The following is an 18,565-nucleotide window of genomic DNA, read 5'->3' as shown; positions in this document are numbered from 1 at the left end:
ACCATTAATCTTGGTGAACATAGATCCAAAACCCTTGGATCTTAAAACAATGAAAAATCGATCAGGTTCTTAAAAGAAGAATTTTATTGATAGAAAAGGTTAAGTTTATCTCTGTAAAATCAGAATCGAAATAACTTTACAAGGTAATCAGATTCAAAGACCCAGGGGAACCAGTGGCGAAACCAGGTTCTAAGTGTAGGGGGAGCAAACATAAAAAAAGGCGCCCCCTTGGCTCCTCCTGGGGTCTCGCCCCCCCGCCCAGACTCCACCCCTCCTTCATGCATTGGATCCCTCCCCAAATCTCCGCCTCAGCCCCGCCCTCTCCCTGCCCCATTGGATCCCAAGCGGGGCCTGGGGAGGAAACACCACTCTGCAGCAGCCTGGGCACATGGGCCATGGCCAGCTGGGGCAGGGACCGCTGCAGTACAGCACGGAGGCTGCTCCAGCCCTGCAGCCCGCGGGGCAGCATGGTGGGTCCGGGGCCAGCGTGGAGCGGGCAGGGCCTGGGTGTGCAGCATGGCCCGGGGACGTGGGCTGCCCGCCGGAGACGTGCGGTGAAGAGGGGCTGCGAGGGTGAGACTTGTCCCAGGCGGGGTAGCCGCCAGACAGGGACAAGGAGCCGGTGGGGGTCCCCCGAACCAATAAACTTCCCCGGCGCTACCGGGGAGCCCCGCACCTCTCTCGCTTGGCTGCGCTCCAGTGGCGCCTTCCTGGTGGGGTGGCGGCCGCCCGGCCAGGAAGGAGCTGCTGGAGTGCAGCCAAGCGGGAGAGGTGCGGGGCCCCTCGCCGGCGGTGGGATGTGCCACATGTGCCCAGGGTGTACCGGGGGGCAGGAGGGCCCATGGGGAGGGCAGCGCACGTGGCCGGGACACTATGTGCGATCCCACAGCATGGCCAGGGCCTGCTAATGGTGGCTGCAGCGATGTTGGTGCTGTGCTGAGCGTGAAGCACTATGGCCAAGGAGCCGGCCCCATCGCTCCTCCGGCCGCTCCTGCTGCCCCTCCCCATTGCTCCTCTGGCCGTGTTGCCCCCAGTGCTGGCCCGGCAGGTGCCACTTTTGGAAAATGTGCTGAGGGGAAGCAACTGCTTCCCCTGCACCCCACTAGCTGCGTTGCTGAGAGGACCCCCCTTTAGCCTTAGTTTCAAAGTTACAGCAAAACAGAGATAAACCTCCCTCTACCAAAGGGACATTTACAAGTTGAGAAAACAAAGATAAAACTAACACGCCTTGCCTGGCTGTTACTTACAAGTTTGCAATATGAGAGATTTGTGCAGAAAGATTTGGAGAACATGGATTGATGTCTGGTCCCTTTTAGTCCCAAGAGCGAACACCACCAAAACAAAGAGCACAAACACAAGCATTCCACCACCACCACTCCCCTCAAGATTTGAAAGTATCTTGTCCCCTTATTGGTCCTTTGGGTCAGGTGTCAACCAGGTTACCTGAGCTTCTTAACCCTTTACAGGTAAAAGGATTTTGGTGCCTCTGGCCAGGAGGGATTTTAGAGTATTGTATACAGGAGGGTTGTTACCTTTCCCTTTATAGTTATGACAGGGGCAGTGCCCCTGCCCCCCTTCCCAGGGACCACAGGGGCACGTTGGCCCCTTCCGGGAGCGGTGTAGGGCCGGGGCAGGCAGGAAGCCTGCCTTAACCTTGATGTGCTGCCAACCAGGTGCCACCCACAGTAAGCACTGCCCATCGGGAGGCCGCACCCCAACCCCCAGCCCTGAGACACATCCCAGAGCCAGTACCCCATAGCCCCTCCTGCACCCCGAACCCCCTCCTGTACCCCAAGCTCCTGCCCCAACCCAGAGCCCCTGGGGTGGGGGGGATGGAGTGAGTAGGGTGGGGCCTCAGGGAAGGTGCAGGGTAGATCTTGGGTTGCCCTTAACTTCAAAAAGTGATCTTGGGCATAAAAAGGTTGGAGACCACTGGTCTACACTAAAATATTGCTCCCACCGGTATAACTCACCCACTACACTGACTTAATAACTCCATCTCCATGAGAGGTGTAGTGTTTAAGTCGATGTAGTTAGCTGGATGCAGTGTCAGTGTAGATGCTGTGTTGCTTACACTGACTGTAACTGTCTTTCAGAAACTCCCATAATGCTCTACACGGGCAGTTAAATCAGTGCAAGCGCAGTTGGTGACGACATGCACTGCTGACCCAAGGAGCCTAATGTGGACATGTAAAACCGATTAAATTTACTGTGGTAGCTGTGTTGATATAATTTAGATCAGTTAAATGTTGTAATATAGGTTTTCCGCAAGTCTCAGTGCCCTGTGTAGTCCTTGGCACCTCTGCTGAAGTGACTAAAAAGGGTGCAAGTTATAGTCGTGGTTTTTGTGAGGTGGACAAATGTGCAGTGGGAATTGGACTGAGATCAACAAACAGCAGAGAGGCAGTGGAAGCTTTCGGTCACACGTTACTAATCTGGCTTTTATTTGGACCAGCCTCCTAGAAGTGTGGAAGGTTGCCATCTTCTGCCTTTCATCTGAGCCATGTAGTACACTAAAGTATTATTCAGATGATAGGTGGAATTAAACTATGAATGATTACTACACTGAAGTATTTGCATATGATCCCTATACTTAAAATGGGAAATACCACAATATTTGTAGTAATTTTGTCTGCTACAGATGGTAGATGTTCAGTTTTTAATGTCTACTATATAGAGGTTTCAAAGGAAACTTTTCATTCATGTTAAGCCCTTGATAAGGCTTTAAAATCTATTCATATGTCTATACTGTACTGCATATAAACTCATTCTGTGATTTCTCTGTTGTTAGCTAATGGTTTGGCTTGGCTTGCCCTTTAGTTGCAAGTCTCCTCTTTAGAACTTGTTGGGTAAGCTCTCCTTTCAGAGAGATTTGTTTCTACATGCTGGAATATTATATTTTATTGAATTATATAGGTAATCAATATTGCTGAGTCAAAAATTTTAGGGGGAAAAAATCAAACTAAGAAAAACATAAGTTACTGTTGGTTCCTGACAACCAGTCATAATTTTAGAGTCTGTTTTCAAACTCATCTTAGGTTGGTATCAAGCTAATACTTGTCATGAGAGCATTGAGCCCAGATTCTGTTTTTTGCCATTTTGTTATTTAAAATATTTTATGTATTTTCCCTAATGTGAGAGAATATAGTGATTGTTGGGGGGGGACGTTCAATCATTTAATGTCAGGACACTACATATTTTACCTTTCCAGATGAAGGGATTTTACTTCTGTGAGAAAAAGGGTCAGTTAAGAGAAACAGAGGAGTACATGTCTGGGAAGGAGAATAACCTTCTGTCAAAGTAAATTATATTCTAAAATAAAACTTTTCCAGAAGTGGCAGACAGACTATTCAAACAAGAATGACTTGTCATATATTTCTTCAGTTAGTTAAATATTACTGTATGCATTTAGTGTTACAAAAGCATTTGTTTGTTACTGTTTTTTAAGTTACATCATGCAACTTAAAACCTGAAACCTACTTTATAGACAAAGGAAGGTACAAGGATAATCTAACAGGATTATTCTGGGGCTGGTGTGCTGATGCTTAGAAGAGTTGTTCCCAGTGTGGTTTGTGAGAGATGAAATGATCCATTGATGATCAGGTTTCTAGAATAATCAGAAAAGGAGAGGGGGAAAAGAATGGGTGAAAGCTACCAATAATTAGTAAAAACATAGTTAGGTGTTGAAGTACTTCTCTTAAAATGACAGTTGAATGCCTTATAGCCACTTTCAACCTATCTGAGTTTTTGGAGTCAACTCTTCATTCTTTAGTGTGAATTCTGAGCAGTTCCTAGAAAAGCACCTTTATTTGTGTGATGTTTCTTGTGAGGAGGTTGGTTGGCTTGTTTTTAATGTTTCCAGCTTTAAGAAATAGGGAGGGCAAGGCTCTTAGGACTAGGAAAGCAAAGTTCTGCAGCTGGGATAAAGCCTGATAATCAGGCGGAGAAGTCATTCTTCAGGCCTGACACTTTCTTGGGTTGTATTAACAATTTGGAAATTTATAAATCAATTACTGTGACTCTCATATTGCAAAAGATGTGAGTTTAACCTGTGGCAGAAGTGTACAATTATAGTTGTTTAATAATTCACTCCTTAACCCTCTTTGTTATTGCTGTTTGAACACTGATTACACAAAAACAATGAGGAGTCCGGTGGCACCTTAAAGACTAACAGATTTATTTGAAGAAGTGGGGTTTTTACCCACGAAAGCTTATGCCCAAATAAATCTGTTAGTCTTTAAGGTGCCACCGGACTCCTCATTGTTTTTTGGCATACAGACTAACACGGCTACCCTTGATAATTGACTACACAGAAGTTGATAGCTTGTGAATATTGTACTCTCACTTTAACAGAGCCACTCTTATTCTCACTCAGAGACTGGGTGTCACAATGTGACTATGTAATGATTTATTTCAAATAACAATTTCAGTATCTCAGTATTACACATTGTCTTTTTGGCTTAAAATCTAAGTGTGGTCACGAATAATGGCGCTAGTCTAGTCATCGGTTAGCGCTGCCTGAAGCTGTTCAGTTCGCACAGGCTACAGGATCAGATCCTAACTAATCATCTCATCAACTGTTAATTAGGAGGAAAAGACCTTAAAGAAGACGTATTTAAAGTATTTCAAAAGATGAATCATCATTCATTGACATAACAGAAGTTGGGACAAGTGCTAGCCACCTATTCAACTGCTTGTACTGGACTGATGGTTTGGAAAGTAGTAGTTTTGTCAAAAACAAGTATTTTCTTTCCCCCACCCTTTCTTCTATTTTTGTCATTTCTTTTTTCCTTCTTTTCTGTAGTACAGGGTGATGTGTGCGTCTTAAATTTGGTTCAGTAACTTGTCAGATCATGCATGTTCCAGAGGAAAGGACAGCAGAGTCTGGAAAACAGCTGGCATGTTTTATTATAATATATATGGTCTTCTGTAAATTTGTCTGCCAAGATGCTTTGAGTGTAGGGAGAACGACCATCCTAATAAAAGCTGTTCCCTTCCTTCCTCTAATTTGAACAAAGTATTCTTTTTAGAAGTAAAATTGGTGATAATGCAGCAATTTAAAATACTTAGAGTAAAACAGTGCATCACTGTGCAACTTGGCCAAAATGAAGAGATGCAAAAGCCCTCATGAGGAAAAAATATTGACATCTGAAACTGTTTGAGAGCTGTTTGTTACAACAAATTAAAGACAGAAAAAGTGATTATCCATATATAAGTAGTTTTATAGGTTTCCCTGTATTTTAAATTAGTGATTACATTAGTATTTGCGTTGAAGGAATTTTGTCTTCCTCATGCTCTTCTCAATGAGTTACCTGCAGAATGTAATTAGTCCCATATCTGTAATGAAACAACTGTAATGTAATAACTTTTAATGCAATCAGTGAATATCCATGGAGTGTTCTAAATGGAAGACTAAAAATGTTATTTCATTGTTTGTATGGCCTGTATTTTTCTCTGGTAATAGTTTTTAGCTTGATCCTAGGCCTATTGAGTTGCCTGTCCACGAAAGTAGCATGCACTTGGAGCAATATATTTTGTAGCAATCACCACCCCTCCTGTGGTTGCTGTCTATTCAGTGTTTGTACATGGCTATTGATTGTGAACAGGAATGGCTGTCCCATGACAACATTGAATCTCACCATGGCTAGAACAAAATAGATGTAGAAACCTAATTTCTGTGACTAACTCAGCATGAGAGCACTGAAAGTATATGGTTAAAGCACTAACTGATGGTATCTGTGTGCTAAGTCGTCATGCCAACCTGATTCTTTTATTGTGGAGAAGTGGTGTGTGTGTGAGAGAGGGGCAGCAGTAATGATGAAGGATTTCTGAGGACAAATATTAATCTAAAAATCTTGCTCTTAGCAAAGCTTCAGGCTGACAAACACAAATGGTTATGATTTGTATTGAAATAAGTAGAAAGGTTGGAGAGAAAGTTCTGTAGGAAGAGGAAGTGGGAACATTGTCTATTAATTGATGGGATTTGTATTGGTACTTCCCATATCCAGCTGAAAATAAAAGTAAAGTCATTGGTATAAACTCCAGTGCAAATATACAAAGAGAAACATATTTATGTATGGGAAATGATCCTACAGTCATGTGGAATAAGTAATGCTATTTTTGTAGTTTATATGTGATTATAGGAACTAAGCAGTCCCTGGAAAATTTGAAAAAATGTACAGTATTGGAAATTCAAGTTTTATGTTTTTTGTGTGTGTTTTGTTTTTTTTTTAAGTTTTGAGAAACCAGTTGGCTTCTAAAGCCAGTTTCTTGATGAAATGATCTCTCTCCCAAAAACAGTTTAATTGAATGCATCTCAGGATTGTGGATAGGTTCCAAAAACAGTTGATTATTTCTCAATTTTAGAACCTTAGCATTAGCTCCTCTGTATGGCAAAAGACATTTGTAACTGGCAACACTTAAAATGCTTTTCTCCCTTTTTAAAAAACATTTTTAAAGCAAGGAATTATAACAGAGTCATCTTCTTGATTGTGTTTTTCCTTTTTACTTTTCTTCTTTTTTTTTTCTTTCCTTTCCTCCTCTTTTAAGTCAGAACCACTGAGTTATATGTCAGTTCTGGTCTAAGGATGTTAGTGGGCATATTGAAATTCTCTAATAGTGTCTCCTGTGTAAATGCAAAGTATTATTTTCTTATGGAATATCTATTTTAATTTTGTCTTGTTTGAGTCCCTCCCTAATTGTCTTCTCTTTTATAAACTAGTAAATAAAATAAGCCCTTCTCTTTGCTTATGGCATATGGGACTGCCGAAGCATGCAGGGGATAGTACTTTTTGCTAAAGAATATAGGCAACTATTTAAAAAATTAGTAGTCAAGAAAATCTGCGTATAGGAAATAGAGTAGAACCTCCAGATCTTTTTTATTATTTGTCCTCCATAGTTTTTCAAAAATTGGAAATTTCTCTCATTGGGACCCTACATTCGCATTCTATATCATCTGTATTTTGGCAAAGGTTAAACCTGCTTCCCCTGGAGTGAAGCCTCTGATACTGAAAGAAGTGCAGGTAAGGATATGTTGAAAGTCTTTACTAGCCCTCTTCAATTAGTATGTTAGCAGAGTTACCTTTGATTTTCACATGAATAATCTTAGATTTAGTTTTTCTAATTTTTTTTTAAGATAAACTCGTCTTTATAGAACTGAATTAGCATCTGACTCTAAATCAGTTTTCTAATGATATCAGAATAGAAATTAAGCAGCTTCTGGATATGAGTATTGCATTTTATTATACCTACAAGACATACATGCCTTATCCAGGCACTGTCAATCATTCTTCATGTAATGAAAACAAGTGTTTCAGCCAATTCTAGATCTCTGATGTATAAATGATTTGATAGAATATCAGATATTTAAGATTAACTGAAGAACTTTAGTTAATCAAATGACTTCACTGAACACACTTAAAGTATTCTTTTATTTCTCTGCTCAGATTAGTCGTCCGATTTCCTTTCTCTGATTTGGCATCTTTTAGTTCAAAATACTCCATTTAGTAATAAAGTGGCCACAGAGTTTTTTCTACAGACACAAATTCCAAATGAAATGTTTCCCTCCCAAGGCACTGGATTTACACGAGGAATGAATTTGGCTGTAGAATTTACCTGTTTCATTTTAAAAAAACTAGAGCAGAAGGAGATACTTCTAGGTTGGAAGGGATCTTTAATGTATTTTCTTCCATGCTTCTTATTTTCCTTCTGCTGACTAGATTGATAATAATCCTCTTAACATCTTGGTAAAGACCACTAACTATAACATTAATTCCAAGACCTCTTGAGTTCTCTTATTTCTGTGTTCTATCACGAAGTGAAATTTTCCAAAGAGAGTAAACTGCTTATTCCAGTTGGGTCTTCCAGTTCTCAACCCAGTTAAAGGTTTGACATCGGTAGATTTTAATGAAAATTATTTCAGCCAATAAGGATACTCTTACACTTATTTACATAGCACCTTGAATCTTAAAATGATGTACAATTTGTGTACCCAATCCAAACTCCTTTTCGAGGCCGTGAACATTTGGCTTGCATTGAGCCATATCACTTCACAGGCTTCTTCTGTCACTATGGCAATGCAAACACCTATACGTTAGAAATAAGGCAGCAGACATGCAATAAATGTCTTTAGAAAACAGAATGATATCCATTTGAGTCAAATGGAGGAATTAAGGTGGAATTCAACAACCTTATACATTTAAATAAATGCTTTATATATTTTAACAAACAGATTTTAATTATTTGCTTCTAGGATATATTGCAGTCAAGGAATATCCCCCTCTGAAAATAACTTTCTGCTTATCTGACCTGTTCCATTTCAAATTACAAGTAGAACCATATGGATACGGTTAGGAACTCATGCTCTCAGTTTCAACTATCCATTATAAAAGAACTAAAAAAATAAATAAATTAGGACCTAACAACTATTTCTTCCCACTGGGATTTAAATACATGCCTAATAACTCTATGTCAACCTATTTTTTATATAGCTGTTTTCAAGAACCTTTGTTTGAATACACACAGGTTCTTGTGTTCTTCTGATTATTGTTATTATAGGATGAGTCTGAAGTCCGAGTATTAATTTGTAGATCTCCTTATGCTCCTTTTACTTACAGGGCATTGATCTTACGTAGCAAGGATTCATTTAGGTTTAACAGTGATTTTAACACTGGACTTATCAAAAGATATGTCTTCACAACCTTAAAATTGACTGGAGTAAACTTCATAATAAAGTTTGTAAATGGAAAATCCTTCAACAAAATTATTTAAGCAGGACAAAAGACATCAAGAAAACATACTTGATCACTTTTCTAATTGTAAAGACTTACATATTTCTTTCCGCTGCTCTGTTTCAGGCCTGGGACAGTCAGGTCTAGTTGTCGGTGCCAGAGTTAGAAACCGAGCAGGACTGATAGCAAGGCAGACACAGGAGCAATTGCAGATGCAGGCATAAATGTTGAGCAGCCTTTCACTTAGTGCTGATGCTCGGCTTAAGAGCAGGCCTGGTGATTATTCCTGACACATTCTGTGCCAAAAAAATTAAAATTCTCCACACATTATTTTAAAATTCTGCTAATTTTATTTGTCAGTAAATGTGGAGGCTCCAGTATGGCATTGGGGACCACAGGCCACTGGCTGCACAGAGGTGGGAGATCACTATGCAGCTATCCCCCTCCCCGGGACACAGACTCAGCGGTGAGGCTACACCCAACTCTGACACAGCAATGGACTAGGCCTGCCCCAGAAACACCCCAGAACCCTGCCACTCCATGCCACATGCACCAGGTCTGGGCAGGCAGGCTCAGCAAGGCAGAATCCAAATGTAGAGGGGCTTAGTGTGGGGGATCCAGGTGCGGGTTGAGAGGGTTCTGTGTGGTGCAATCTGGGGGTGGGTGCCTCAGTGGGGGATCTGGATGCACAGGAGCTTGTTGGAGGGTTCTGGATGCAACGGTAATGGGACTCTGCAGAGGTCCAAGTGAAGGTAGTTGGGGCTCAGCAGGGTGGTGTCTGGGTATGAGGGGATAGACCTCGGAAGAGGGGGTCTGGGTGTGGGATACTCAGTGGTGGGGGGGTCCAAATGCCAGAGGAATGGAGCTCAGTGGGTTGGGGATCCAGGTGCTGCTAGTTGGGGCTCAGTAGGGTGGGGATCCAGGTGCAAGTGGCTGGTTGGAGTGGTCCAGGTGCGTGAGGAGTGGGGCTCATTGTGGGGGTTCTATGTGTTTGTGTATGGGTGTGAGGTTTGGTGGGAGTGTCTGGGTATAAGAGAGTCTGGATGCATGGGAGTTGGGCGGATGTGGGAGCAGCTCCCTGAATGGTGATCCCTCCCCCTGCAGCTGAGGAGTGATGGGTGCAGGAAGGGCTGGGAAAGGGGGTAGTTTTCAGAGCTTCCTACAGCCAGGGGAGGAATCTGCGGGTGGGTCTGACATGGCCCTGGATGCCATTCGTGGAAGATGAAGTTCCGTCCTCCTCAGCCCAGCCGAAACTAGGAGCTGAGCCTGGCGCAGGGTAGGAGCCACCAGCAGGGTCCTCCCTAGTTCCTGCCCAACAGTGATTTATCTCTGTGCTGGTTGTCCTGGGCACCCGAAACATACTACTGGGGAGGTTTGCATGACCGCTCTTGTGGCTTTCCTTTGCTGATTCCTGACGCAATATAATTCTGTGTGGAACTCTGAATATATCATTTAGTAATATTAGAGAATCCTGCTGTCTTCAAAGCATGTTTTTAATGTTTTCTATGTCTACATTTTGTATAAAAGAAGGGATAGCAGCCTTTCAAATGTAGTTTTCTTAAATCCCAATGACTTGATTTTTCTGAGTGACTTTCTGGAACTTGGACACAGTTGAAGGTCAGAAGATATGTTTTCCTTTAGGCCTTGTCTTCTACCAAGTTACAGTATTTAATTTTTTTCTCCTCTTCTTATAGTCTTAGCATATTATCCAAATATTACACAGGCAGAAAAACAAGTGATAGGAAAACATGAATATACAATGCCCAGCTATTGATTGTCATAACATTAAACCACAATTTTTTTAGCCTTCAGTTAATGCTTTTAATGTTTTATATTTTACATTAAGTACACAATTTTAAACAAAGATTTACCTATAAAAAACTTCGTTTTTTATGTATATCATCTTCTTATCTCTCCATATTGGCAAGTTCTTACATTGCCAGTACTCCAGTTCATTTTGTTGTGTTGGCTCTTGGTAACAATATCGCAAATTCCTGTTTCTTCTCTGTTATAATATTAGATCTCAGGAAGTTTGACAAGTGGGAAAAGTCTATCTGGTGTAATCATGTAACTTCATTTCCCGATCCTCAGTTCATTAGCCAACTTGACTAATAACTATAAAATGTACTAGTTCTATTCACTTTGAAGTTTTAGTAGTGTTTTATTGTTGTTAGCAAACTTATTCTGTTAGTATTACACTCTCTTGAGAGAATTATAGTTTACATATTTCTCAAGGATCACTAAAGTTTAGCTAGCTACCTTGTATAAATTTAGTGTAAGATGTTACCTTTTAATGCTGTCTCAACATTTATGCCTTGTAAAATGTAAAGGAAATTCATGTCTGCAAACAATTTAAAATGACATTTAATTCACTAGTATTAAACAGGCAGGAGAATCAGAGTTTAAATTGTAACTTCATTCTTAAAGTACCCTGGCCGTGTGGATTCTGTTGTCAGCCCCAGATAGAGAGCATTATAGTTGTTCATTTTCAAAGAAATATATGTAGATTATTGTGGCAGAATAAATGGCCAAGAGAAGCAGGCTCAGTTATCTTGCCATTTGAAATGATAAAGGTGTTTCTGGTCACTGCTACAACCTAGGAGTCTAGGCATAGAATCCGAGATCACACACCTGTGGAATTGATGGACAGATTCCTTTAGCTGATGGAGCTGTCTTTTATCCTGGGAGATCTTCACAATGCTTCTCCCTGTCCACCAGTATCATCTGCTTATTTCTTTCATTATAGTTCAGCTAGCTGTAATTCATGGAAGTGCTTATTTTTTCTAGGTAGATGGGAAAAGCATAGGCTGCTGCAGAGGAGAGTGATTATATAGCTGTTTGTCACCAATATATAGCTGACATTTGAGTAGCATCTACTGTCTCTTAATGGTTAGACATACACATTGAACAGGAGAAGGGAAAGGACTAAGCCCTATTGGATTTAGCAAGTGAAGACTCTGTGAGGCAGAGCAGGGGCTCACAGATCCTCTGTACTGTGTTTGGAAGGAATTCTCTTGAGGATCCTGAGAGAGGAGGTAGAGGTGACTAGATTTAAATGTGCATAACAGCAAAGAGAAAGAGGCAATATGATATTTTCTATATAAATCCATGGTATGCCCGCATCTCAAAAAAGATGTATTGGAATTGGAAAAGGTTCAGAAAAGGGCATCAAAAATGATTAAGGGTATGGAACTGCTGCCATATGAGGAGAGATTAATAAAACTGGGACTTTTCAGCTTGGAAAAGAGGCGACTCAGGGTGGATAGGATAGAGGTCTATAAAATCATGACCAGTGTGGAGAAAGTAAATAAGGAAGTGTTATTTACTCTTTTTCATAACACAAGAACTAGTCCCTACCAAATGAAATTAATAGGCAGCAGGTTTAAAACAAACAAAAAAGTATTTTTTCACACGATGCAGAGTCAACCTGTGGAACTACTTGCCAGAGGATGTTGTAAAGGCCAGGACAATAACAGAGTTCAAAAATGGAACTAGATAAATTCATGAAAGATAGATCCATCAATGGCTATGAGCCAGGATGGGTAGGGATGGTGTCCCTAGCCTCTTGATTACCTGTTCTGTTCATTCCCTGTGGGGCACCTGGCATTGGCCACTGTCGGAAGACAAGATATTTGGCTAGATGGACCTTCGGCCTGTTCTAATATGGCCATTCTAATGTTCTTATGACTGTCGTTTTATCTTCTCTGTTTCTTTCCTGTGTCATCAACAGAGTGCTCTCAATCCCTGCCTTCAGTCAGAAGGCTGCGAGGAAATGGTGAATTCAAAATATGAACTAAAATAGCTCTGAAAGTGGAAAGAGGTGAGGGAGGGATGTGGGGGAATTTGATTCCTCCTTTTACGGTGTAGTTAGGGATAAGAATTGCCCTTAAGAGAAACAAAACAGTGATTTTCTCTTCTTTTAATGTTTATGGATAATCACAAATGTGTAATGTATCCTCTGCCTTCTACCTCCTTGACTTATGTGGGGGATTTAGAAGTTGTAAGAGGGCACTGAATGCTAAAGAAGCAATAAAGGAAGAGAAGGCTTCTGCTGTGAACAGCTAAATGAATTCTTTGCGTCAGTCTTCACTGCAGAGGATTGGGGCAGGGAGGGGAACCTCAGCTCACACCTGAGACATTCATTTTACATGACAAATCTGACGAACCGCCCCAGATTGAAGTGTCAATAGAAAACATTATGGAATAAGTTGATGAATTAAATAGTAATAAGTCACCAGCACTAGAAGGTATTGTCCCAAGGATTCTGAAGGAACTCAAATATGAAATTTCAGAACTACTGACTGTAGTATGTAACCTATTGCTTAAATTAGCCTCTGTACTAGACGACTGCAGAGTAGCTGAATGTAATTCTGATTTTTTTTTCCCTCTCTGAAAGGCCTCCAGAGGTGATCTTGGCAATTATAGGCCAGTAAGCCTAACTTCGATGCCATGCAAATTGGTTGAAACTATAATAAAGAACAAAATTATCAGACACATAGATAAACACAATACGTTGGGGAAGGGTCAACACAGCTTTTGTAAAGGGAAATCATGCCTCACCAATCTATTAAAATTATTTGAGGATATCAGCAAACATGTGGACAAAGATGACCCATGATATAGTGTATTTCACCTTTCAGAAAGCCTTTGACACGGTCCCTCACCAAAGGCTCTTGTGCAAACTGAGGAATCAGAGGATAAGAGGGAAGGTCCTCTCCTGGATTAGTAATTGATTAATTTGAAGATTAGACACAAAAGGTAGGAATAAATATTCAGTTTTCACACTGGAAAGTGGTAAATAGTGGGGTCCCCAAGGATCTGTACTGGAACCTGTGTTGTTCAACATAATCATAAATTATCTTGAAAAGGAGGTGAACAATGATGTGGTAAAATTTGCAGATGATACAAAATAGGTAAGTCCAAAGGTGACCAAAAACTGAAGAGTTGCAAAGAGTTACTGAACTGGGGCAACAAAATGGCAGATGAAATTCAATGTTGATAAGTGCAAAGTAATGCACAATGGAAAAAATAATCCCAACTACATATACAAAATGATGGAGTCTAATTAGCTGTTACCACTCGAGAAAGAGATCTTGGAGTCATTATGGATAGTTCTTTGGAAACATGCTCAATGTGCAGCTGTGGCAGATTTATGTTACCAGTCTGCCTGTGGCATCAGGTGATCAGGCTGAGGCCACAGGATTTTTAGGGGAGGAGATGACGGGGCACACCAAGTGTCTAAGTTTTAAAGCTTTATTAATAAAATAACAGTGGTGAGTGTTGGGACTGCTCCCACGTCACTCAAAGGAAGCAAGAAACCGTTACTATCCCCAGCCCTAATCCACTTTCATATTCACAAACGCACGACCCGAGCCAAGCCTGGGTGTAACGTAAGAAGAAGAGTGGGAGGGGTGGATGGGAGTTCTTGTCCCGTCCATGGGCTGTCCAGGGTCTGCTGTGATCTCCGGCTCACTTTGGCTCTCGGGAGGGTTTTTAAGTCCTGGGTTCTTTGTGGGTGTTTTTGTTCAGGGCCCTCCGTTCCTGGTGCTCTTTGTACCAGTCCTAACCGGCTTTCTGTGGCCTTCTCAGCTTTCCCAAAACACACTGGCTTCAGAGACTTTGTCTTCTCCCCCCGCTTTGGCCTTCACCATCTCAATCATTTTGCAATCTCTGCAGCCCTGCTCAGCTCAACTCTCCTTTTTTCACGGCTGGCCGGGGCTGGGTAAGATGTGAAAGCAGCTGTAAACTTTCTTGTCAAGCCCATTGGACCAGGCCAGCATTTCATCTTCAGACGGAGCTCGCTGAAGTGTCAAGTTAACTCGTTCTCTGCTCTCTTCCTCCTTCTGCTTTTGGCCTCTTGCCACCTGCAAAGGAATCTTTCACGCCATACTCACACCTTTGAGCCTCCCCCGAAATGCCTTGTGATGCTTGCAACCGTGTTAGCAACATACAATGCAAATTTGCCTCCCCGGGACTCCCTGAGGAAGGGAGTCCTTGGGCCTGTGACATACCGTCAGTCAAAAAGCTAACAATGTTAAGAACCATTAGGAAAAAGGGATAGATAGCATGACAGAAAATATAATGCCACTATATAAATCCATGCTATGCCCACACCTTGAATACTGCGTGCAGTTCTGGTCACCCTATCTCAAAAAAGGTGTATTAAAACTGGAAAAGGTACAGAGAAAGGCAGAAAAATGCTTAAGGGTATGGAACAATTTCCATTTGAGAAGACATGAACAGTCTGTCTTTTTAAGCTTATAAAAAAGACAACTAATGGAATATAATAAAGGTCCATAAATCCATGAATGTAAGGAGAGAGTGAATAGGGAAGTGTTATTTTCCCCCTTCACGTGACATAAAAACTAGAGGTCACCTGATCAAAATAATAGGCATCAGGTTTAAAACAAACATAAGTAACTCCTTCACACAATGCAGTCAACCCATTGGATGTTGTGATGTATAACTGGGTTCAAAAAAGAATTAGGTAAGTTCATGGAAGACAGATCCATCCATGCCTATTAGCCAAGATGGTCAGGGAGGCAACCCCATGCTCTGTGTGTCCCTCCAACTGCCGGAAGGTGGGACTGGACAACAGGAGATGGATCACTCTACATTGCCCTGGCTGTTCAGTCCCTCTGAAAGATCTGGCGCTGGCCACTGTCAGAAGACAGGATGCTCGTCTAGATGGACCATTGGTCCAACCCAGTTTGGCTGTTCTTATGCATTCTTACTCTTCTTAATAGAATTTTTGGTTGATAAATTTCATAAATGTTTCAGATACAAATATGAGACATGTTGTCCTTCAGTCTAAACTTGTTTCCCTTATCTTTTTCCCTCTTTGTTCCCCATTGCTCATTTAATCTGTCTCTGGATCTGCCTTTCATTCTGGGAAGGTAGGGGGTTTGGTGCTTTGCTGTGCAGCAGGAACACGTTTTCTACAGATGGGTGTTTGGATTAGGGTGGCTTTTCTTCCAAAATATTTAAATGCAGCTGGCAAACATCAGAATTTGGTTAACATTGCTTTTTGTTTGTTTGGGTTTTCATATAACGGGAGGGAGCCCAGCTTGTTCATTTTACAAATGTTCCTACTGCATCAGCAGTTGATTTTAGTGCTGATTCATGTGGCATAAGAATGTAAAATTAATTACATTAATGCATTGTTCATATTTTTCTCTTTCCTGTTTCAGGTTTTTAGCCCGTTCTTTGGTTAAGATGGCAGCCAATAATGCAGTATTGAACAGACTGGAGCAAAAGGGTGCAGAGGCAGAACAAGTCATTGAATACCTCAAACAGCAAGTTGCTCTTCTAAAGGAGAAAGCTAGTAAGAAAGTCAATGTCTTAAAGCAAATTTATTGATCAGATGGTTACTATTATACTATAATAATATATACAGGGAGCCTACCCTGGCCTCGGTGCACACTGCTGCCACCCTGGAGCTGCTCCAGGTAAGCAGCGCCAAGCCCGAGCCTGAACCCCTCCTGCATGCAAACTCCCTGCCCTGACCCCACTGCCGCACCCTGCACCCCAACCCCCTGCCCTGAGCCCCCTCTCTGCACCATTGCCCTGACCCTCCTCCCACACTGTGCACCCCCCTGCACCCCAACCCTCTTCCCTGAGCCACCTAGTACATTCCACACCCTTCCTCTGCCTCAACCCCTTACCCTGAGCCCCTTCCTGCACACTGCATCCTCTCCCACACACGACACTCCTTCCTGCACCCCAACTCCCTGCCCCAGCCATAGATTCATGGCCCTGCACGCAACTTCCCCACCCAGATGTGGCCCTCAGGCCAAAAAGTTCGCCTGCCCCTGCTGTATAGGATTCTATGAAGCTGTCAGCATACTCTCTGCCTGACTCTGATGTAAATGTTAGGCCACTTTCTGACAACGGAATACAAAACACTCCATATATGTAAATATATGCCCCAGCTTGTTTCCAGAAACCAGGATTTTTATGATCTGGGTATGTGTCCTCAGTAGTCTAATATTTAGCCATATATTCTCTGTACCTTCATGAAACAACTCCATTTCCATTTTTGAGTCAGTCATAGTTACTACACGGGTTTTCATTCTCAACAGAGTGATACATTTCAAAGTATGAAGGTGCTCCATCATAAATATCATAGAATATCAGAGTTGGAAGGTACCTCATCTAGTCCAAACCCCTGCTCAAAGCAGGACCAATCCCCAGACAGATTTGTGCTCCAGATCCTTAAATGGCCCCCTCAAGGATTGAGCTCACAGCCCTGGGGTTAGCAGGCCAATGCTCAAACTACTGAGCTATCCCTCCCCCTTGAGCTCTACTACTATTTTCAAGCTTTATTCTTAATCTTCTTTTTTTTTTCCATTTCTCTTCTTTCTACACTGTATTTGGAAACCGCATTTATTAGTCTTGCATAATCGTCTTCTGCTTATGAGCCAAACCATTATTTTCATTCATGCCTTGTTCAATTTAGCGAACACTTGACAACTCTAAAAAATTTACTTCTATCCTACTGATAATGAAATAGTCTTGTTCAACTCTTAAAGCTTTAACAAAACTTAGTGTCTAGTCAGTATCGGAGGGCCAAAGACTCCTCTTTTGCCTTGTCATCTTTACAAAGCAAAGTCTTAATATGTGCCTCCATAATTTTTTTAAATACATTTTTAAGATGTATCAACTTCAGTGCTGCCCTTCATAGTTCATTGTACATTGTTCATTGTATCATAGAAGAAATATCACTCCATAGGTGGGAATCAGCCTTCTCTCTCACATTCATTCATCACTCTGTTTTGTTAACCAAAAAAATTAGATATGTGTGCATTGGCATTATTGCAGCATGTTGGTTTAAGTTACTCTGTTGTTATCCTGTATATGAAATTCCCACAATTTCTGCTTTGGTAGATTGACTGACATTTCTTCCGGAATGCCTCACCATCAGCTGAAACATAACATGCCCAAAACTCAACTTCTTATCTTTCCTCCCAAGCCCTGTCCTTCTTCATTCTCTGTCATTCTGGCTAATAGTATAATTCTCCCTAGCACTCAGGTCCATAAACTGAGGGTTGTCTTTGACTTCTTTCCTCTCCTATGTACTACAGTCAGACCATGTTAAATCCTGCCTCTTTTTCCTCTAGCACACTTCACTTCAGAAATCCATGCCACTAAAACTTTTTCCAAGTTCTTATCAGTTCACGTCTTGATTATCATAAGCACTTCACCAACCCTCACACATACCATTTCCAGTCCATACAAAATACAGCTGCTTAATTCATCTTCCTTACCCATGTCGCTGACAGTGTCGCCTCCCCATTTGCTTTGAATCTCTCCACTGGCTCCCTGCTGTACTGAATTAAGTTCAAGTTTCTTGGTCTCTTTAATTAGTCACTCTTGTCTCTTATTGCATCGGCCTCTTCCCTTCCCTCCTCCTCTGCCCCACCCAGTCTCCACTCTGTAAGTAAAGAAAAATGGGCAGTCAAAACTCAGAAAACATTTTTCATGTTTTCTTCTATCACTTCTTCTTTTTTCATGGGGTGCCTCCTTGAACTGTTCTGTTAGTTGTCATCTTCAGAACCCACCTCACTTCTGCTATGACACCTACCAAATTCAGACATCCATTTGCATTTATTTATTATCTTTTCTGTTATGCTAATTTATGTAATACCTTGAATGCCTCACAATTATTAAGAATAATAGAACAAGCCTCTCAGCATTACCATTTCAGAATGGAGAGATGGAGGCACAAAATTGAGTGACTTGCTGAAGGTCACCCAGGATGCCTGTGAGCGCACAGGGAATAAAACCTTTTTTCCTTTGCCTAAATAAGATTGTTCTTACTTTCACAGCAGTGTAAC

At 41.6% G+C, this 18,565-nt stretch overlaps 2 protein-coding genes across 5 annotated transcripts in view; both read left to right on the top strand.

Moving 5' to 3' along the window:
- Window positions 1-18,565, top strand: part of NPNT (nephronectin) — a 665,225-nt gene that overhangs the window by 329,077 nt on the left and 317,583 nt on the right. The gene's annotated exons all lie outside the window — the stretch shown is intronic.
- The window catches only part of AIMP1 (aminoacyl tRNA synthetase complex interacting multifunctional protein 1), a 66,464-nt gene that overhangs the window by 21,423 nt on the left and 26,476 nt on the right, over window positions 1-18,565 (top strand). Inside the window, exons 2-4 of one of the 4 annotated variants that reach the window (XM_050944535.1) lie at window positions 6,899-7,022; window positions 13,370-13,487; window positions 15,920-16,053. In XM_050944535.1, coding sequence (XP_050800492.1) covers window positions 15,945-16,053 — 109 coding nt within the window. In that variant the 5' untranslated portion in view covers window positions 6,899-7,022; window positions 13,370-13,487; window positions 15,920-15,944. The remainder of the gene's footprint in view (window positions 1-6,898; window positions 7,023-13,369; window positions 13,488-15,919; window positions 16,054-18,565) is intronic. The other 3 variants (XM_050944536.1, XM_050944537.1, XM_050944534.1) reach the window with 3 other exon arrangements.

Source organism: Gopherus flavomarginatus, chromosome 3 (genome assembly GCF_025201925.1).
Source record: "Gopherus flavomarginatus isolate rGopFla2 chromosome 3, rGopFla2.mat.asm, whole genome shotgun sequence".
NCBI lineage: Eukaryota > Metazoa > Chordata > Testudines > Testudinidae > Gopherus > Gopherus flavomarginatus.
The sequence above is the reverse complement of the archived record's forward strand: the minus strand, read 5'-3'. Positions and strand labels throughout refer to the sequence as shown.